This window comes from Meriones unguiculatus, chromosome 5 (assembly GCF_030254825.1).
Source record: "Meriones unguiculatus strain TT.TT164.6M chromosome 5, Bangor_MerUng_6.1, whole genome shotgun sequence".
Classification (NCBI taxonomy): domain Eukaryota; kingdom Metazoa; phylum Chordata; class Mammalia; order Rodentia; family Muridae; genus Meriones; species Meriones unguiculatus.
Window position 1 is genome coordinate 15,324,973 of NC_083353.1, and position 22,987 is coordinate 15,347,959.

The following is a 22,987-nucleotide window of genomic DNA, read 5'->3' on the forward strand; positions in this document are numbered from 1 at the left end:
TTCACCTGTAAATTGTAAATGGTCCCTTTTAGTTTTAAAAGAAAGTCTAGGAATGCATTCAAGGGCAAATATGTCCTTTAATCATTTATGGGAGGTACTATTTCATGTCAAGATTAAATAATTATTTTCCACTTCTTTTCTCTATTTTGATAGTACGATTTTAAAGGTGATTTGACACAAAATATTCTCATTTTTTATGGCTGTGATCATTAGCAGAATAAGTAGTTTAGAAATGACATTTTTCTTTTCATATTAGCAATCCATATTCTTTAAATAGATAATCTTTAAATTCCAGAAATGACCTTATTTTTCTTTATTGAACTTCTGATTTTACGTATGAATAAATTTTACCTATATATAAAATCCAGATTTCCCTCTCCTTTTCTACATCCTGTCCTTTCCTTTTTCTCATCTACTCTTCTACTTTCCCCTTCTTTCTTTCCTTTCTCCTTCTCCTGTTTCTTTCTGCTGTTGTTTATCACAATATTGTTTCCTCATGATTGTAATCAAAGTTTTTCTGGTATTATTTCTATTAAACATACTTGCTTTAAATGTTTTTGATTTTTAATAGAAGCCTGTCATAAGTGTATCTTGATATTTTCAGATTGAGAGCTCTAAGTTGCTCCTTGAGCTTCTATGTTGACTTTTTCCCCTAGTGATTGGTTAATAATTTTGATAATAGTTTTGGCTGTAGCTTTAACCTGTATTCTCTCACAACACAGTACCCTGGCTATTTACTTTCTCATTTGATGACTACTTTGCATAACTTCCTACAAGCCAGCCCAGCTGGCCATAATTTATAAACAAGGCCCTTGCAGTGAGAACTGAAAAGCATCAGAGAGCCTGTGGCACCAAGATGGAGTCACACCAGGTCTTCGTCTTCCTGCTCCTCTGGATGTCTGGTGAGGCATTAAAGAGTATTAGAATATCATCAAATTAATTCCTTTGTAGAGAAACTGCTATTTTCTATAGGAATCCAATGGTATTCAGGCAATGCCATTAGGAAAGGCATTTTAGATCCCAATATTTGTACCAGGAACTCTTTGTGTGTATATGTGAATACTCATTGTCTATTTCTGATTGCAGGTGCTGAGGGGAACATTGTGATGACCCAGTCTCCTGAATTAATGTCCACATCTGTAGGAGACAGGATCACTCTAGGCTGCAAGTCCAGTCAGAGTGTGAGTAATGCTGTACATTGGTACCAACAGAAATCAGGGCAGCCTCCTAAACTCCTGATGTACAGGGTATCCAATCGCCCCTCTGGGGTCCCTGATCGCTTCACAGGCAGTCGATCTGGGACAGATTTCACTCTCACAATCAACAGTGTGCAGGCAGAAGACCTGGCAGTTTATTACTGTCAGCAGGTTTACAGCTATCCTCCCACAGTGCATCATCCTCCAACACAAACCTCCTTGAGAGTCTCACTGGCTGCCTGCACCACACACAGCCCTGGGGCTACATACTTCCTCTTTCTGCCTGGGATTTGTTATGCATGACTGATTAATAATTGAGAGATAGTCTCCATTCTTCCATAGAATTGTCAGCACTGGTGTGTATAGATTAAAAGGAGAAGCTAAGTTAAGAATTTACAAGTTTTGGTGTTTCACTAAGAGCATATAGTACATGCTAGAAGCATCAGAGAAGTTTACGGGGTCATGGTGGCTTTCAACATCTTTTTGTTATGCTTTCAGGCTATGATAAATTTGTGTGCTTATAGGCCTGTTCTTTAAATTGTGGAAATATGATTTTGTTGAAAATATTTTCTGGGCATTTGGAGAATCGTTTTTCTTTCCACTATGTCCATTATTCTTAGGTTTTGTCTTTTCTTGTTTTCCTTGATTTCTTGGATGGTTTGTGTCAGGGATATTTTAGATTTAATATTTTCTTTGACAGATACATCTATTTCTTCCATTGTATCTTCAATCCCTGATATTCTTTCTTCCATCATTTGTAATATGATGGATATACTTACCTCTGTAGTTCTTGTTTTCTTCCCTAAATTGTCTTTCTCCATGATTTCCTCAGTTTGTGTTTTTTTTTTTTAATATTTCCATATCCATCTTTAGATCTTGAACTGTTTTGTTGATTTCCTTTACCTGTTTATATTTTCCTGCTTTTCCTTCAAATCCATCACCTGTTTGTTTGAACTTGCCTGTATTTCTTTCATTTCTTTCAGTGATTTAATTATTTCTTCTCTAAAGGCCACAAACTCTTTGGCTGTATCTTCCTCTAGTTCTTTATAGATGGTCACAATATGTTTGACTTTGTCTTTCCTTATTTCTTTATGAATTTTGTTTCCTCCATTATCATCCCCAGAAGCCTAGATTTCAGGTAATTTCCTTTAGCTTCTCTTATGTTAGGGTATCCAGGGTAACTGGGTTCTGGAGGTACCATATTACTTTGGCTTTTATTGATTGTGCTTTCAAGATGGCTCATCTCTGTGTCTCAGGTATTGGCTGTTAGTTTCTGGTGTCTGCTGGAATTCTGAGGAGTTGACGGAGTGGGTTGGATGAAATTCCCTTGGAGGAAGATGGATGTTCCTGAAGGATTCCTCCACAGCTTTTTGGGTATTGTCACCTAATGACTGATGGTTTTCAGGGAATTGCCACCGATCTGTTGTGGGTGTATTGTCCTGTGGGTTCACTGGGCTCTTTGGGAACCCTGGGCCTCTCTTCTTACCAGGAGAATTCTTGAAGACAGGTGCCCTGTCTCTGGCTTTCTTTTTCTGAATTTAGTGAGCTGCTGCTGCTTATATACATTTTGATGGGCACAACTCTTTTCATGATCCTGGGAGACCTGAGGTTTGGTTGGTTTCTGTAGGAAGACAGGTTGGACTTTGGAGCAGCATCTAGGGCTGATCCGGTGGGTTCTAGGCATCAGCAGGTCAGAAGTTGTACCTCTCGGCCCCAGTACCCAAGGTAATCAGTTGCCAATGAGCACAGCACACAGTTATGCAGGTGGATTCTAGAGTCCCTGAACTTGAAGGAACCCAGGAACTTTTCTGTGAATTACTGGGTTCCTTGAGGCCAGACCTGATGTTTCCCTCACTGTGGTGTTTTCTCACATCTGGGAGATCCAGTCTGTGGTGTTTCGGGATCCACAATTCAGCCTGGTGTGGTGAGTAGCGTTTGTAGGCATAGGAGCAGGCGCAGGTGCAGGTACAGGTGTGTTGCTGTGCACTGGTGAGTGACTGACTGCAGAAAACTGAGAACTTTTCTTGGGGGGTTGGCTGAGTGACTTAAGCTTGGACCTGATTGCTTCCTTCACTGTGGGATTTCCTCTCACCTGGGAAACACAGTCTCTGGTGTTTTGGGACCCACAGTTTTGTCTGGGATGTTGAGTAGTGAGCACACGTGTGTGGCTCTGTGTTGATGACTTAGTGCCTGCTGGAACCCAGTAGATTTTCCAATTTCCAGAGGTTGAGTGGGTCAGTTGGCCATCAGGCTCAGCATCTGCTTTCATATTCTGCATGGCAGAGGCTTTCCGAGGCCTTCTGTGGCAGGTTCCAAGGTTGTTTCCTGTTTTCTTCTTCTGGCTTTCAGAGGCTCTGTGTAGCAGGTTCCTAGGTTGTTTCCTGTTTTCTTTTTCTTCTGGTATCCATCCTCTTTGCCTTTCAGGATGGGGATTGAACATTTTAGTTAGGGTCCTCTCTTTTGCTTAGTATGAGTTTTTGGTTCTCTTGTTCTGCACTTTTTCTTCCAGCAGGTTTAGTGTGTCTGGTGTTCTGTTGAGGTCTTTGAACCATTTGGAGTTTAATTTTGTGCAGGGTGATGAGTATGCATCTATTTGCATTCTTCTATATGTAGATATCCAGTTAGAACATCAGAATTTGTTGAAGATTCTATCTTTTTTTTCCATGGTATGTTTTGTTATCCTTTGTCCAAAATCAGATGTCCATCGATATGTGGGTTTATTTCAGGGTCTTCTATTCAATTACATTGATCCACCATTCTGTTTTTATACCAGTACTATGCAGTTTTTATTAGGCTGGTCTATAGTACAGCTTGAGATCAAGAATAGAGATACCTCCCGAGGTTCTTTTATTGTACAGATTTGTGTTAGCTATTCTGGGTTTCTTGTTATTCCCCATAAATTTGAGAATTTTTCTTTCAAGGTCTGTAAACAATTGTGTTGGTAATTTGATGGAACTTGCATTGAATCTGTAGACTACTTTTGGTAAGATGGCAATTTTTACTAAGTTAATTCTGCTAAGCCATGAGCATGGGAATTCATCCATCTTCTGATCAGTTCTTCAGTTTCTTTCTTCAGAGACTTGAAGTTATTTTGATTTGCTTTGTTAGAGTTAAACCAGGATACTCTATGTCTTTTGTGTCCTTTCTGAAGGATGTTTTTTCCCTAATTTCTTTCTCAGCCCATTGGTCTTTTGTATACAGGATTGCATTTCATATTTTGACTTAATTTTGTGTACAGCCACTTTGCTGAAGGTGTTTTCCATCTGTAAGATTTCCCTGGTATAGTTTTGGGGTGACCTGTCCTTTGTAGAGAACGGGCTGTTGACCTCTCCCACTATTAATGAGTGGAGATCTATGGGTGGCTTCAATTTTTTAATGTTTCTTTTACAAATGTGGTGCTCTTGTATTTGGGGTATAGATGTTGAGAACTGTGATGTCTTCTTGGTGGAATTTTCCTTTGATGAATATGAATGACCTTCCCCTTCACTTTTGATTAATTTTCATTGAAAATATATATATTTTTTAATTTTTTATTTAACTTTTATTAATTATACTTTATTCATTTTATAGCCCCCCATAAGCTCCTCCCTCCTCTCCTCCTGATCCCACCCTCCCTCCCCTTTGAAAATATATTTTATTAGATATTAGAATGGCTATTCCTGCTTGCTTCTTGGGTCCGTTTGCTTGGAAAACTGTCTTCCAGCCCTTTACTCTCAGGTAATGTCTATCTTTGTGACTTAGGTGTGTTTCTTGTATGAAACAGATTTTTGGATCTTGTTTATGTATCCATTCTTTTAGTCTGTGTCTTTTTATTAAAGAGCTGAGTCCATTGATGTTGAGGAAGATTAATGACCAGTGTCTGTTAGATCCTTTCTTATTGATGTTGACTGTGGTAGTGTGTTTGTGTTCTTGCCTACTTTCAGTTTTTCTGTAGTGAGGCCATTCGTTTCCTGTGTTTTTCTGAATGTAGTTAGCTTTCCTGGGTTGTATTTTTCCTTCTAGCATTTTCTGTAACTCTGGATTTGTGGGTAGGTATTGTTTAAATTTGTTTGTTTTTTTTTTTTTTTTTCATTGAATATCTTGTTTTCTTCATCTATGAGTACTGAGAGTTTTGCTGGTCTGACATCAATGTTCTCTTAGTGTCTGCATGATATCTGTCCAGGCCCTTCTGGCTTTCATAGTCTCTGTTGAAAAGTCAGATGTGATTCTGAGGTTTGCCATTACATGTTACTTGGCCTTTTTCCCTTGCAGCTGTTATTATTATTATTATTTTGTTTTGTATACTTACTGTTTTGAATATTATGTGGCAGGAGTATTTTCTTTTCTGGTCTAAGTTACTAAGTGTTCTGTGGGCCTCTTGTGTTTTTCTAGGCCTCTCCTTTAAGTTGGAAAAATTTTCTTCTATGATTTTGTTGAAAATCTTTTTTGGGCTTTGGAGGAGAGAATATTCTTTTTCCTCTATTCATATTATTGTTCAGTTTTGTTCCTTCACGTTTTCTTGGATTTCTGGGACCGTCTGTGTCAGAAAAAATTTCAGATTTAACATTTTCTTTGATGGATACATCAATTTCTTACATTGTATCTTCCACACCTGAGATTCTTTCAGATCCTAGCAGTGGATTTAGAGTGGGTCAGTGAGGAGATGATGGAGGGAGGCTGGGTTTGGCAGGGAATGAAGGAGGAGGCTATGGCTGGGATACAAAGTCAATAACCTGTGATTAATATAAAAAAATAAAAATTAAAATATTTATTTCTTCTCTGAAGGCCACAAAATGTTTGGCTGCATCTTCCCGTATTTCTTTACAGATGGCCACAATCTGTTTGTCTTTTATCTTCCTCTATTTCTTTATGGATGGCCATAATCTGTTTTACTTTATCTTCCTCTAATCTTTTATGCATTTTATTTGTTTCCTCTATTTTCCTCTTCATAAGCATAGATGTAAGTTCTTCTTCTTGAATTTCATTAATGCTGGTGCGTCCAGGGATGCTTGTTCCTGGATAAGTGGGTTTTGAAGATGCCATATTGCTCTGTATTCTGTTGGTTGAGATTTTATGCTCTACTCTACCCATTGGGCTAACTTAGATATTGGATGTTAGTTTCTGGTGCTTCATTGAATCCTGGTGTGGGGAGAATCCCCTTGGCAGAACATTGATTTTTACTGAAGGAGGCCTCCTCAGCTTTTTGGGTATGGTCACTGAATGGCTGTGTTTCTCAGGAATTGCCACAGCTCACCTCAGGAATGTAGACCTGAGCAGTAATTATCTTCTTTGTTAGTCATGAGGACTCTCCTCTCTCCTGGAGAATTCCTGGAGATAGCTTCCTTGCTGCTGTTTCTTGATTTGAATTTAGTGAACTGATGCTGTTGTACTTATATTGTTTTCTAGGAACAGCCCTCTTTAAGTACCTGGGCGCCCTGCTATTTCGTCAGTTTACTTAGGAATAATGGGTTGTCCCTTAGAGCAGTATCTTTGGGGCTGATCTCAGGGATCCCAGGCTTCTGTAGTTCTGAGGTTGGAGCTCTGTTCCACAGTACCCAAGCAGTAATCAGTGTCATATGAGTACAGTTCTCAAGTGTGCAGCAGGAATCTAGAGGCTAGAACCTGTGAGGACCCAGAAACTTTTCCAGAGCTGGGTGTCCTGAGATGGGACCAGATGCACCCCTGCCCCCACCATGGGCTTCCTTCCAACAGCGAGACCAAGTCTGTGGTGTTTTAGGTTCCAAAGTTCCATCTGGGATGGCGTGTAGAGTTCACAGGCAAAGGCAAGTGGTGGCTCCAAGCTGGCTCCTGGGAGCCTGCAGGGGCCTGGGAACTTTTCCTTGTGTGTGTGTGTGTGTGTGTGTGTGTGTGTGTGTGTTGAGGGTGTCAGCTGAGTGCTCCAAGCTGGGACCTGATGTTTCCCTCACTGTAGGGTTTTCTCATGACAGGGAAACCCAGTCTCTGCTGCCCTGGGGCACACAGTTCTGTCTGGGTGGACCATTCTATATTCCTCTACAGAGAATTCTCTATTTAGCTCCATACCCCATTTTTTTTTATTTTGGTTGCTTGAATAATTGCCTTTTAACTTTAGTATTTTATATATTCTGGATATCAGCCCTCTGTCAGATATAGGGTGTTGAACATACTTTCTCAATCTGTAGGCTGTTGTTTTGTACTGACAACCATGTCCTTTGCTTTACAGTAGTTTTCAGTTTCAGGAGGTCCCATTTATTGATTGTTGCTCTTCGAGCCTGTGCTGATGGTGTTCTCTACAAAAAGTTGTCTCCTGTGCCAATGAGTCCTAGGCTCTTCCCCACTTTTTCTTCTAACTGATTTAGTGTATCTGGTTTTATATTGAGCTCTTTGACCCACTTGGACTTTAGTTTTAGATAAATATAGATCTATTTTAATTTTTCTGTGTGTAGACATCCAGTTGGACCAGCACGTTTTGTTGAAGATGCTGTCTTTTTTCCATTGAATGGTTTTGGCTTCTTTGTAAAAAATCAAGTATTCATATGTGTTTGAGTTTATTTCAGGGTCTTCTATTGAGTTCCACTGATCCACCATTCTGTTTCTATGCCAATACCATCCAGTTTTTATTACTCTGCGAGATTTGTTTTTTTTCCTATTTATGTGCCTCTAATAACTGGATAATCATAGCTTTAAAGTCATTTTCTTGTGTTTCCGATGAGTTGGAGTATCCATTAATTTTGGGGGTTGCCGGTGAAGCCATGATGTCTTGATTTATGTTGGGCGTGTTTTTTTTTTTTTTTTTTTTTTTGCCAACCCCTGGTCATTTGGTTATCCATGGTGTTCACTGTTTGTTCCTGGATTCTACAGATCAGACTGGTCTTTCTCTGGTGTCTGGAGAATTCTTCAGGGAAATGAGAGACTTCCAGTGGTTTCAGCTTGTGCATTGTTGATTCAGCTGTATCTGTGGGAGGCAGGTCCACAGGTGCAGAAGGGCAAATGTGGGGTAGTGTGTGAGCGTGTTTGCATGGAAGTGTGCCCTGTGAGACAAGATGTTAGAGAATGTAGAGGCTTTCAGTGTGAGTGAGGGGTGTCTTGCAGGCACCAAGGGAGTCGCAGGCATTTAAGATATTACAAGTGCTGTTGATGATTGTGGGCGCGGATTGTTTTTGCAGGTCTTCAGGATTTTGGTAGCAGTTCAACTGGCTATCTGCCACTGAGGGGTTGGATGGCTGGTGCAGTCACTCGCTGGGAGGCCCTGTGGAGTCAGCACTGCTGCTCCTAGACTTGGGATGGTGTTCTGCGGGCACCCCACCACAGCTGAGGAGCTAAAAGCCCTGTTTCTGCTTCTCACTCACCAGGCCACAAGTAAGTTTTGTGCTCAGCTCACTGGTGCTGTGTGTAGAGATGGAGGGAGGCCCGGACAAGCAAAGTGCCCCTCTCCATTCCCAGAGAAGTCTGAGCCTGATCTGAATCTATAAGTGTTCTCTGCTTCTCTGGTGTTCCCTCTCTTTCAGAAAGCCAAAACGTCTATATTCTGGTTTCGATTGTCACTCCACTCACCAATTTTGGAGATTCACATCCTCTGCCTCTCCAAAACAGTGTGCATTGTTTGCTGCCATCTTGGGTCACTTTGGTTTTTGATCTTAGTCATTCTGATGGGTGTAAGATGGAGTCTCAGAGTCATCTTTATTTGCATTCCCCTGATAACTAAGGATGCTGAAGAGTTCTTTATGTGTTTCTCAGCATTAGGCATTCCTCTGTTGAGAATTCTCTGTTTATTTCGGTACCACGATTTTAACTGAATTACTTTGTTTGTTGGTTTTTAATTTTTTCATTTCATTATACATTTTATATATTAACTTCCTTTTGGATAAAGGGTTGGTGAAGATGTTTGCCCATTCTGGTAGCTACCTTTTTGACAGTTTCCTTTGCCTTGTAGAAGCTTTTCAGCTTCATGAGGTTCCATTTATTGTTGGTTTTAATTCCTGAGTTGTTAGTGTTGTTTTTATGAATGTGACAAGGAGATCAAGGCTCTTCCCTAATTTTTCTTTTTTCTTTTTTTATCAATTATACTTTATTCACTTTGTATCCCCCCATAGGCCCCTTTCTCTTCCCCTCCAAATCCCACCCTCCCTCCCCCTTCTTCACGCATGTCCCTCCCCAATTCCACTGATAGGGGAGGTCCTCTTCTCCTTCCTTCTTATCTTAGTCTATCAGATCACATCAGGAGTGGCTCCAATGTCGTCTTCTGTGGCCTGCTAAGGCTGCTTTCCCCTCAAGGGGAGGTGATCAAAGAGCAAACCAATCAGATTATGTCAGAGGCAGTCCCTCTTCTTATTACTATGTAACCCACTTGGGCACTGAACTGCCATGTGCTACTTCTGTGCAGGGGTTCTAGGTTATCTCCATTAATAGTCCTTGGTTGGAGAATGAGTCTCTGGGAATTTCCCTGTGTCCAAGTTTTCTGGTCTGTTGCTCTCCTTGTGGGTTTCCCATCCTCTCCAGCTCTTACAATTTCCCACATCTTACATAAGATTACTCTGCCCAAATTTAATCATAAGTCTCAGCATCTGCTTTGATAGTCTGCAGAAGAGAGGCTTTCAGAGGCCCTCTGTGGCAGGTTCCTAAGTTGTTTCCTCTTTTCTTCCTCTTCTGATGTCCAACCTCTTTGCCTTTCAGGATGGGGATTGATCGTTTTAGTCAGGTACTCTCTCTTGATTAGTTTATTTAGATGTAAAGATTTTACTTGGTTTATCCTATGTTATATGTCTATATGAGTGAGTATATGCCGTTTGTGTCTTTCTGCTTCTGGGATAACTCATTCAGGATGATCCTTTCAAGATCCCACCATTTACCTGCAAATTTCATGATTTCCTTATTTTTCTTTGCTGTGTAATATTCCATTGTGTAAATGTACCACAATTTCTGCATCCATTCTTCAGTTGAGGGGCATCTGGGCTGTTTCCAGCTTCTGGATATTATAAATAAAGCTGCTACAAACATAGTTGAACAAATGTCCTTATTGTGTACATGAACCTCTTTTTGATATATGCCTAGGAGTGGTATGGGTAGATCTTGAGGAAGCGCTGTTCCTAGTTCACTGACAAAGTGCAATATTGATTTCCAGAGTGGTTGTACAAGTTTATATTCCCACCAGCAGTGGAGGAGGGTTAACCTTTCTCCACAACCTCTCCAGCATGTGTTATCACTTGAGATTTTCATCTTGGCCATTCAGATGGGTGTAAGATGAAATCTCAGGGTTGTTTTGATTTGCATTTCCCTAATGGCTAATGACATTGAGCATTTCTTTAAGTGTTTCTCTGCCATTCGATATTATCCTACAGAGAATTCTCTGTTTAGCTCTATTCCCCATTTTTAAATTGAATTACTTGTTTTGCTGCTTTTCAGCTTCGTTTGTTCTTTATATATAGTGGATATTAATCCTCTGTCAGATAAAGGGTTGGTGAAGATTCTTACCCAATCTGTAGGCCATTGTTTTGTTTTGATGACGGTGTCTTTTGCTTTATGGAAGCTTTTCAGTTTGATGGGGTCCCTTTTATTGATTGTTGCTCTTAGAGCCTGTGCTGTTGGTGTTCTGTTCAGGAAGTTGTCTCCTGTACCAATTAGTTCTAGGGTACTCCCCATTTTTTCTTCTAACCAATTTAATGTGTCTGGTTTTATGTTGAGGTCTCTGATCCACTTGGACTTTAGGTTTATGCAGGGAGATAAGTATTAATCTATTTGTATTTTTCTACATGTAGACATGCAGTTAGACCAGCCCCATTTGTTGAAGATGCTGTCTTTTCTCCATTGTATGGTTTTGTCATCTTTGTCAAAGATCAGGAGTCCATAAGTGTATGGGTTTATTTCTTGGTCTTCTGTTCAGTTCCATTGATCCACCATTCTGTTTCTATGCCAGGACCATGCAGTTCTTATAAGTGTTGCTCTATAATACAGCTTAAGATCAGGGATGGAGATACCTCCGGAAGATCTTTTATTGTAGAGGATTGTTTCAGCAATTCTGGGTTTCTTGTTATTGCAAAACAAGTTGAGACTTTTTCTTTCTAGGTCTGTAAAGAATTGTGTTGGTAATTTGACAGGGATTGCATTGAATCTGTAGACTGCTTTTAGTAAGATGACCATTTTTACTATGTTAATCCTGTCAAGCCATGAGCATGGGAGATCTTTCCATCTTCTCATATCTTCTAATTCTTTCTTCACAGTCTTGAAATTTTTTTTCATACAAGTCTTTGACTTGCTTGGTTAGGCTCATACCAAGATACTTTATGGCATTTGTGGGTATTGTGAAGGGCATTGTTTCCCTAATTTTTTTTCTCAACCCTTTTGTCTTTTGTATACAGGAAGGTAATGATTTTTTTTTTTTAGTTGCTGAAGGTGTTTATCAGCTCTAGGATTTCCCTGGTAATGTTTTTGGGGTCACTCACGAATACTATCATTTCGTCTCCAAATAGTCATAAGTTGACTTCTTCCTTTCCAATTTGTATCCCCTGGATCTCCTTCAACTCTCTAATTGCTCTAGCAAGGACTTCCAGAACTATGTTGAAGACATATGGAGAAAGTGGGCAGCCTTGCCTTTTCCCTGATTTTAGTGGGATTGCTTTAAGTTTGTCTCTGTTTAGTTTGATGTTGGCTATAGGCTTGCTTTATATTGCCTTTACTATGTTAGGTATGTGCCCTGTATCCCTGATCTCTCCAAAACTTTAAACATGAATGGATGTTGGATTTTGTCAAATGCTTTTTCAGCATCTTGGAAAATTATCATGTGTTTTTTTTTTTTTCCTTCAGTTTGTTAATACGGTGAATCATATTGATGGTTTTCCATACATTGAAACCCACCTGCATACCTGGGATGAAGCCTACTTGGTCATAGTGGATGATAGCTTTGATGTGATCTTGTATTCGGTTTGCAAGTATTTTGTTGAGTATTTTTGTATCAGTGTTCATAAGGGAGATTGGCCTGAAATTCTATTTCTTTGTTGGGTCTTTGTGAGGTTTAGGTACAAAGGTGACTGTGGCTTCATAGAATGAGTTTAGTAATGTTCCTTCTGTTTCTATTTTGTGGAATATTTTGAAGAGAATTGGTGTTAGCTCTTCTTTGAAGGTCTGGTAGCATTCTGCACTGAAAACACCTGATTCTGGGCCTTTTTGAATGGGAGACTTTCGATGACTGCTTCTATTTCCTTGGGGGATATATGAGTATTTAATTGATTTACCTGGTCCTGATTCAGCTTTGGTAAGTAGAATCATCCAAGAAAACTGTCCATTTCATTTAGATTTTCAAATTTTGTGGCATATATACTTTTGAAGTAAGTCCTAATGATGGTTTGGATTTCCTCAGTGTCTGTTTTTATGCCCAGCTTTTCCTTTCTGATTTCCTTGATTTGGATGGTGTGCATTTTAGTTAGGTTGGCTAAGGGTTTGTCTATCTTGTTGATTTTCTTAAAGAACCAGCTCTTGGTTTCATTGATTCTTTGAATTGTTTTATTTGTTTCTATTTGATTGATTTCAGCCCTGAGTTTGATTATTTCCAGCTGTCTACTCCTTTTTGCTCTGTCTGCTTCTTCTTTTTCTACAGTTTTTAAGTGAGCTGTTATGTTGCTTGAATGAACTCTGTCGAATTTCTTCTTGAAGGCACTTAGTGCTATGAGCTTTCCTCTTGGCACTGCTTTCATTGTGTCCCACAATTTTGGTTATGTTGAGCCTTCATTTTCATTGAGTTCTAGGAAGACTTTAATTTCTTTTTTTATTTATTCCAGCTGTCATTGAGTAGCAAGTTTTTCATTTCCATGTGTGTGTAGGCTTTTTGCTATTTCTGTTGTTGTTGAGGTACAGCTTTAGTCCATGGTGATCAGATAGGATACAAGGATTATTTCAATCTTCTTGTATCTGTTGAGGCTTGCTTTGTGACCAACTATATGATCTGTTTTGGAGAATGTTCCATGAGGTGCTGAGAAGAAGGTAAATTCTTTTGTGTTTGGGTGTAAGTTTCTGTAAATGTCTGTGAGGTCCATTTGATTCATGATCTTTGTTAGAGACATTGTTTCGTTGTTTAATTTCTGTTTTGTTGACCTGTTCTTTGTTGAGAGTGGGGTGATGAATTCCCCCACTATTAATGTGTGGGGATCTATGTATGGTTTAAGTTTTATCAATATTTCTTTTACAAATGTGGGTGCCCTTGTATTTGGGGCATAGATGTTCAGGATTGTGATGTCTTCCTGATGGAATTTTTTTTTTGAGGAGTATGAAGTGTCCTTTATCTGTTTTCATTAATTTTGGTTGAAAGTCTATTTTATCAGATATTAGAATGGCAACTCCTGATTGCTTCTTGGGTTCATTTGCTTGGGAAGCCTTCTTCCAACCTTTTACCCCAGGCAATATCTATCTTTGTGACTTAGTTGTGTTTCTTGTATGCAACAGATTGCTGGGTTTTGTTAATGCATCCATTCTCTTAGTCTGTCTTTTTATTGGAGAATTGAGTCCATTGATGTTGAGAGAGATTAATGACCAGTGGCTGTTAGATCCTTTGATTTTGATGGTGGCTGTGGTCATAAGTTTGTGTGCTTGGTTGCTTTTTGTTTTACTGTATTGAGGTTATTTCCTGTGTTTTCTTGAAAGTAGCTAGTTTTCTTGGGTTGTAATTTCCCTTCTGCTGTCTTCTGTAATGCTGGATTTGTGTGTTGGTATTGTTGAAATTTGTTTTTTGTCATTGAATATCTTGTTTTCTCCATCTATGAGGACTGAGAGTTTTACTGTGTACAGTAGCCTCAGCTGACATCTGTGTTCTCTTAGGGTCTGCATGATATCCATCCAGGCCCTTCCGGCTTTCACAGTCTCTGTTGAAAAGTCAGGTGTGTTTCTAATGGGCTTGCCATTATATGTTACTTGACCTTTTTCCCTTCCAGTTTTTAGTATTTTTTTTCTTTGTTCTGTATACTTACTGTTCTGATTATTAGGTGGTGGGAGGATTTTCTTTTCTGATCTAATTTATTGGGTGTTCTATAGACCTCTTGTGTTCTTATTGGGCTCTCTTTAAAGTTGGGGAAATTTTCTTCAATGATTTTGTTGAAAATATTTTCTGGGCCTTGGAGGAGGGAATCTTCTTTTTTCTCTATACCTATTATTCTTAGGTTTTGTCTTTTTATGTTGTCTTGATTTTTCTTAGATGGTCTGTGTCAGGAATTTTTCAGATTTAACATTTTCTTTGACGGATACATCAATTTCTTCCATTGTATCTTCCACACCTGAGATTCTTTCTTCCATCTCTTGGTTATGCTGTTGTTTATGCTTATCTCTGTATTTCCTGTTTTCTTCCCTAAGTTCTTTCTCCCTTCAATTTCCTCCATTTGTGTTTTCTTTAATTTTTCCAATTCTATCTTCAGATATTCAGCCATTTTGTTGATTTCCTTCACCTCTCTGACAGTATTTTCCTTCAATTCAGTCATCTGTTTGTTTGAACAATCCTCTGTTTCTTTTATTTCATTCAGTGCTTTAAGCATTTCCTTTCTAAAGGCCACAAACTGTTTTGCTGCAACTTTACCGATGTCCATAATCTGTTTTTATCTCCTTCTATTTCTTTATGGATGGCCATAATCTGTTTGAGCTTATCTTCCTCTAGGTCTTTATGAATTTTGTTTCCTCTTTTATCCTCTTCATGAACATAGATGTTAGGTCATCTTCTTGAATTTCAATTATGCTGGCATGTTCAGGGCTACTTGCCCCTGGATAATGGTTTCTGGAGATGCTATATTGCTCTGTCTTTTGTTGATTGAGCTTTTACATTGGCCTATACCCATTGGGCTATCTTAGATGTTTGGAGTTAGTTTCTAGTGGTTCCTGGAATCCTGTAATGGAGAGAATTCCCTTGACAGGAAAGATGGTTTTTCCTGAAGGAAGCCTTGTCACCTTTTGGGTATAGTCACTGTATGGCTGGTGTTTTTCAGGAGTTGCCACAGCTTACCTCACACAGAGAGACCTGAGTGGTAACTGTGTTCCTCATTAGTTGAGAGGGCTCTCTTCTCACCAGGAGAAATCTTGAAGACAGCTGCCCTGCTTCTGGGTTTCTTGCTGTAAATTTAGTGATCTGCTGCTGTAAACTGTGTGTCTCGTGGTTTTGTCAGTTTTGTTAGGGATAACTGGTTGCCCTTGGAGCAGTATCTGGGGGTTGATCTCAGGGATTCTGAGCTTTTTCAGGTCTGAGGTTGGGGCTCTTTCCCCCAGTGCCCAAGCTCTAATCTGTGGCTGGGGGGGGGGGGGCGGGTACCGCTCTCCTGGTAACATCAGGCTATCTGATGCACTGCAGGTCTCTGGGTTTGGCGGTTTTGCATTACCTTTTCCATAGATAAAGTGGGTGCCCTAAGTCCATCTCCTTTGCTTCGTTCCCTGTGAGAATTTCTTCTGATAGCATCTACCAGTTTCTGGTGCCTGGGGCACACAGCACCATCTGTGCCAGAGAGCTGGGCACACAGCAACTGTCTGTGCTTGTGGCTGGAGTCCAGTTCTGTGATGGCAGCTTGTACCCGCTGGTCTGCGAGACTTTTTCAAGGAAAAGACTGGGTGACCCGTGGCCAGCCCTGTTGCCTTCCTTCCCTGTGGGTTTTTCTCGAAACGGGGACTCCCAATCTTTGATGTTTTTATGCCCACCATTCAGCCTGGGAAGATGATCAGGACACATAGGCGTGTGGCTCTAGTCTGGCAACCTAGTGCCTGCACGACTCGGGATCCCTTCTGGGTTCTGTCTGTGTGACCTGAGAGTGGACCCGACTGATTCCCACACCCTGTGGATTTCCTCTCACCTGGGAAACAGGATTGCTGTTGTTCAGTCCTAAAGTTCAGTCTCTTAATTGCTGTATGGAAAATGTTGTCCTGCTCCTCAGATGCAGTGTTCTCCTGGTGATGCCATCTTGTCCCTCTAGTTGGTTATTTTAAGTTGATGTTTCAGTGAATTGGTGGTCCCTTACCAGAAAGCGCTGACAAGTATCTTGTAGCTAGATAGCTTTGAATTTTAGCCATTATTAATCTAATTATTAGGAAGAATACCCTTTTTCTTGTCTGTAACTCAGTATTCCAATCCTTGGTTATTTTCACATTTTCTTTTTCAACTTTCTTGGAGAAGGTATGGAGAAGAACCAACACCATTAAACATAGTGCAACCAGATCCATGAATATGACAGCCCAAATGAAGCTAAAAGGAATTAAACACCCTCTGCCATGGCCTTTTTTTTTTTATTTTTGAAGCAGTTTAGGCCAAACTCTGTCTAGTGGTTTCTCTGCCTCCAGTTCCTTTCTTTCCTGCCATGACTATGGAGCTGAGCCAGTTGAGCCAGCCACAGTATAAAAGATGCCATGCTTGTTAATCCCTCAGTTAAACTGCAGCAGCAGCCAGTTTTGTTATTTCAGGTCTGCCCACCAGAGGCTGTCTTTTGCCCCTGGGGTACGTTAAGAGTCTCCCTTAAAGCGACAGTAATTGACCTAGGAATTTTTAGTTTTTTTAAGTTTAAGTTTTATCACTGGAGCTCATTCCCCCCACCAAATTAAAAGTATGATTTAAAGGATGTGGATACTTAGATTAGTTGGGTACCAATTATTGTAAAATAGTGATTCATATTTACTATTAATTTATCTTCTGGTAAAGCTTGCTGTTAATCCTAAACAGCTGTATACTGAAATCACCACACAGACTCTGGGTTTATTTAGTTAACCTAGAACACACTACTGGGCAATAGTTACTCCATCCTAAACCTCCAAGCCATCATAGTTTCCTAACATTTAGATTTCCCACATTATACTTGCTTTTAGTGATATCTTAGGTCCAGTCCATCTCTCCATGTAGTTCTAAGATCTGTCCTCCCTCTCTCTCTCCTAACTCTCCTCACCCTTTCTCCTCCCACTCCTTTCCTGCCCTCTCACTCCTCCCATCTTTCCTGTCTTCTGGCTCATCCCAGCTCAACATTGTGTGTAGTTGCTTTATTTTAGCCTGTTTACACAGAGTTGAGATAAGATGCTTAGAATGAGTATCACAATGCAATATCCAGATTGAAACCAGAGAGTGGTTGGGGAGGAGAAATCAGCATTTGAATGAACAAAGGTAAGGTGTATACATTTCAAAAGAACATTATACCAACACCAAGGAAGTCAAAAACTTGTATGAAAAAAAAATTCCAGTCTCTAAAGAAAGAAATAGTAGAAGATATCAGAAGATGGAAACATTTCCCATGCTCATTCCTTGGCAAGATTAACATAGTAAAAATGACCATCTTACTAAAAGCAATCTACAAATTCAATGCAATTCCCAGCAAATTACCAAAACAATTTTTTACAGACCTTGAAAGAAAAATTCTTAACTTCATATGAAACAATAAGAATACCAGAATGGGGGGGGGGGCAGCCAAGATGGACACGCTGGGAGAATATTGTGTCTGAGAAGCGGAACAACACACTCCATGCAGCAACCAGGAGACTTAACTCTGGGCCCTAAAACAACAGCTATCGTGTTTCCCAGGTGAGCGGAGTCTCCCACGGTGTGGGAATTGGTCAGGTCCACACTCAGCTGCCCAGCCAAAACCTGGAAGAAATCCAGGGTAATGCTGGCTTTGGGTCTCTGGGTTGGTGCCGTAAGGCTGCGTGTCCCGATCACTTTCCCAGGCTGATTGGTGGGCACAATGGTGCCAGAGACTGGGAGTCCCAATCCCCCCCAAAAAAAACCCACGGGGAAGGAAAGTTGCAAGACTGATCACGGGTCACCCAGTCTTTCCCTGGAAGGTCTCGCTGACCGAGGGTACCCGCCACCATCACAACTGAGCTCCTGCAGCTTGCGGAGAGCAGCTGCACACCCAGCTCAAAATCCCTACTCCCTCTTCAGAGGAGGCAGGAGGCATCCAGCAGAATCTGCCACAGACCACATTGTCTGTACCCCAACCTGAGATTGGGGCTGAGAAAACCCAATCCTTTCGGGCACTCCCCCAAATGCTCCCATAACCCTGCTGCAACAGAGTGGAAGGATTATGAGGCACACAGCGGCTTCACAGTGCCAGAACTCCAGTGCTGCAGGGGGCTCCTAGCAAACAAACTTCAGCTCGAGATGTGGGACTGTGGTCATTCTACACGTCTTGAGATTCTCCTGCTTCTAGCGCAATAAGGTCTAGCAGCAAGTTCTATCACCAGCGCCCCCCTCCCCGACCCCTGGCAGAGAAACCCCAGGCTCAGGATCGGACTGAGAATCCCCAACCCCTTCTGGCACTCCCCTGAGAGCACCTCCATAAGCTTGCTTTAGCGGAGGGGAAGGTCAGAGGGGAAGGACAGAGAGGCAGCCTGCCAAGGACACAGCACCCTCTCTCCAGCTCACCCCATGGCCCCTAGCAGAGAAACCCAAGCTCTGGATCTGAGGACACTCAACCCTACCTGGTACTCTCTTGGGATCAGCAAACATAGGTTCTACCTCCAGGCTGCTTCTGGCAGAGAGATCTGGGCCCGGGATCTGGGATTGAGAACACTAAACCTAACTCTTTCCCATGCCACCCCGGAACCAGTCAACATAACCCCTCCTGGCAAAGGGAAAAGACAGAGAGGCAGCACACAGGAAAGGTGGACACCGAGTCCTGCGGCCAGTGTCAAAGAGCTGTTAGCCTACCCGCACACTTGCCACAGCAGGACCAAATCAGAGAGTAGAGAGCAAAGGGAAACCCCTGTGCATTCCAACTGGTCCTGCAAGAGAGTGAGTGAGCCTTCTAGGGAGAGTTTGTCCCAGACCCAGTGCCTCTCTACAGAAGCAACCAGACGAGATCCCTGCCACCCACACCCCTAGTGTGGGCATCATAGGGATTCTTGGGATAGCGACCCCAATGTTGAAGCCTCTGTCTTGCGGGTCCACCAGTTTAATCCAAGCAAACAATCCCTGGATCTCAGACAGAACTGCATAATAGTGGCCTGCAGGCCACTGCAATAGTCAGAGAATCCGCACATGCACACTGCGCCTGCTAAAAGCGCACGCAAATAGCGCCAGCATCACATTCCTTACTTACGAAAAACTGAAACCACACCGCACACTCCCAAACCAGTGAACCTCTCTCATCTTCCTGAAAAAAACAGTCCAGAAAACATAAAGAGATGATCATAGCCCAAAGTACAATCTCAAGGGACAAACAGTGAGGATTATAAATAACTAGATGGCTAGAGGCAGACGTAAGAACACTCCCAACAAAAATCAGGACATAATGACCTCACCAGCAACCTCACAAAACAATGGACACTTCAATTCACTGAATATACAAGAAAACTACCTCAAAACTATGTTTCTCCAGCTATTAGAGGCCCATAAAGATTAAATGAACAAAGCCCTCAGAGAAATAACCTAAGAAATCGAGACTAACCAAGAGGAAACAAATCGTGCTCTCAGAGAAATGACCAGGACAATTGAAGCAAACAAAGAAGAAATGCACAAAGCTCTCAAAGAAATGTCCACACAAATGAAGGCAAATGAAGAAATAAACAAAGCTCTCATAGAAATACAGGCAATTATACCCAAAGAAGTAGAGGCACAATTAGTGATACATAGAGAGGAAACGGAAAAAAAATAGAAGCCATCATTGAAAAGCAGGGCTCCACATTCAAACAGATGAAGGAAATGGTGCAAAACATGAAAACAGAATTAGAATCAATAAAGAAAACACAAATAGAGAAAAGCCAGGAGCTGGAGAACATAGAGAAAAGATGGGGAACTACAAAGGTAAGCATCACCAACAGAATACAAGAGATGGAAGAAAGAATCTCAGGAGCTGAAGATACACTTGCGGAAATTGACACTTCTCTCAAAGAAAAAATAAAATCAAAAAAGTTCCAAACACAAAACATCCAAGAAATCAAGGACACCATGAAAAGACAAAACCTAAGAATAATAGGAGTAGAAGAAAAAGAAGACATCAGGCTCAAAGGTCCAGAAAATATTTTCAAGAACATTATAGAAGAAAACTTTCCCAAGTTAAAGAAGGAGATGGCCATAAACATAAAGGAGGCCTAAAGAACACCAAGTAGACTAGACCAGAAAAGAAATTCTTCACTTCACATCATAGTCAAAACACTGAACCTACAGAACAAAGAAAAAATTCTAAAAGCAGCACGGGAAAAAGGCCAAGTAACATATGAAGGTAGACCTATCAGAATCAAACTAACTAAAAAGCAGAGAGAATCTATCCAAATCAACAAAATCAGAGATGAAAAGGGTGACATAACTACAGACACTGAGGAAATTTAAACAATCATTAGGTCACACTACAAAAGCCTATATGCCACACCCACGCCAGTGTCGCCATAGTAGCATAAGCTACAGGGCAGGGGATATGATTTCCCCGGAAATATGCCCCCTGGAACGTCCCTGGCAAACTCATCCCACTTGGAAAAGAGATGTGTTTTGAGATTTTTACGCTTTTTTAGTTGTGGTTCTGGGGCTGGAATAATGAATTCTTTGATCTTTTTTTTGTGACTCCTGAAACAGCACAGTTAACTTTATAAAGAAATTTATCATTAGTAGATTGTTAAAGGCTTTAATAAAAATAAGTTTAAGGAAAGTAATGAATTAGATTTAGTATTAATAGGCATTAAAAATAGTGAAATAATAATAGGCTCCTTCTTAAGAAATAATAGCATGAGAGGTGCAGCTGGTGGGAGTTTCCCCCTCCCTTCAGTGCCTTGTTCCTAAGGAAGATTATAAATCTTAAGCAGGACATATGGGAGGAGGCTATTAAAGCCTTGGCTTTAGTGGAAGAACAATTAAATAAAGCAAAGGTTAAACAGATAGCTTATAATCAAGAATGGGATTTAATTATTTTCAAAACACCATATACTCCTACAGGATGTTTATGGCAAAATGGAATTTTAGAATGGGTGCATTTACCCCATACTCAAGCAAAAATGCTTGCTTCCTATTCATATATGTGTTCCTTAATTATGAGCAAAGAAAGGATGAGATCAAAAGAATTATTTGCAAAAGAAATGCATAATATAATTATTCCATTTAATAAAAAACAAACAGATATATTATTAATAAAAGATGAAGACTGGGGAATAGCGTTACAGGGTTATTCAGGACAAATTAAATATCACTACCCCCGACATCCCTCAATAGAATTTTTCAAAGAAACAGAGGTAATTTTTCCAAGAAAATGTTCTTTACAGCCTATAGATGGCGCTCTTTGCATTTTCCCAAAGGTTCCTCTAGTTGGAAGGTTTGCAGTTTATGTCCCAGGCAGAGAACCGCTAGTAAGACAAGATGTACAGACTTCTGCTCAGAAGGCAGAGATTAAAGAGGTTATTTTGGCTTTTCAAACCTTCTCAGAAAAATTTAATCATTATACACATTCAAGATATGTAGCTAGCTTTTTTCCCATAATAGAAACTGCTCTTTTGTCGGGGCATTCTCAAATTATTCATTTGCTTCAGGATTTACGAATTTTAATTAAAAATAGGACAGAAAAATTTTTTATAGGCCACATTAGAGGGCACTCAAAATTACCTGGTCCTTTAAGTCAAGGAAACTATATGGCAGATGCCTTAACAAGAGGAATAGTAATGAATATATTAGAAGCTCAAGAAAGCCATGCTTTACATCATCAAAATGCATTAGCCCTTAAAAGGCTATTTCATATTACAAGACAACAGGCAAGACAAATTGTAAAAAATTGTGGTGATTGTCCTCAGGTGTACCATCCATTAAAAATGGGGGTTAATCCTAGAGGACTTAAAGCTCTATCACTATGGCAAATGGATGTTACTCATGTTCCAGAGTTTGGAAAATTAGCATATGTCCATGTTACTGTGGACACATATTCTCATATGATATTTGCCTCAGCAAGAACAGGAGAGACAGTTAAGGACATCATTCAACATCTAATCCAATGCTTTACAACTATGGGATGTCCAAAAAGAATAAAAACTGATAATGCTCCAGCATATACATCAAAAGCCCTTGCAGTATTCTTACAGAGCTGGAACATAGAGCATGTGACAGGTATATCATATAATCCCCGAGGACAGGCAATTATTGAAAGAACACATCAAATATTAAAAAATTAAATTATCAGACTTAAACAAGCTCACACTTATTTCTTGCCTGGTCATTTGCTGAGCCATTCATTGTTTGCATTAAACCATTTAAATACTGATGAGCAGGGCAATACTCCTGCTATGAAACATTGGTCTGGGCTTAAAGATGAACAGCTTCCACAAGTATATTGGAAGGATTTGTTAACCAGATCCTGGAAGGGACCGGATGCTCTAATATCCTCTGGAAGGGGATATGCATGTGTGTTTCCACAGGATGCCGACTCCCCCATCTGGATCCCAGATAGACTCATCCAGCCGGCTAATATCGAGACGGCAACAAAAAAGACTAAAGCAAAAAAGGAAAACAATGGAAGCAAAGCTGCAGAAGCTCTCGTTGATGCCCAAGAAAATAACAACATGGACACAACTGAAACACCTGATGAGAGAAACAGAGGAATTGGTGAAGGCTCAACAAAAGCCTAAAACCCCTGAATTTATATTTCTGGCTGTATTGTCATTACTTATGTGTCAGAATGCTGTTGTGCATAGTAAAAGTTATTTGGCTTATATACCAAAACCACCCCTTATACACCCTATGGGTTGGATGGATCCAGATTATGTGAAAGTACTAACTAATAATACTGGACTTCTCGGAGGTTTCCAGGATTATGAGGGAAGAATAAATAGCTCAGCTTATTTAAATTTTGAGGGCAGAACTGATTCACTCCCCATTTGCATTGCCCTAAAAGGATCTCCACCATATGGTTGTCTGCCTATAAATTATC

At 40.4% G+C, this 22,987-nt stretch overlaps 1 gene segment (V, D, J or C); it reads left to right on the forward strand.

The window, feature by feature from the left end:
- Window positions 1-843: 843 nt before the first annotated feature.
- Window positions 844-22,685, forward strand: LOC110566533 (immunoglobulin kappa variable 1D-17-like). The segment is given in 3 exon segments: window positions 844-902; window positions 1,087-1,181; window positions 22,476-22,685. Coding segments are annotated over 3 exon segments (351 nt in total).
- The last annotated feature ends 302 nt before the right edge of the window (window positions 22,686-22,987 follow it).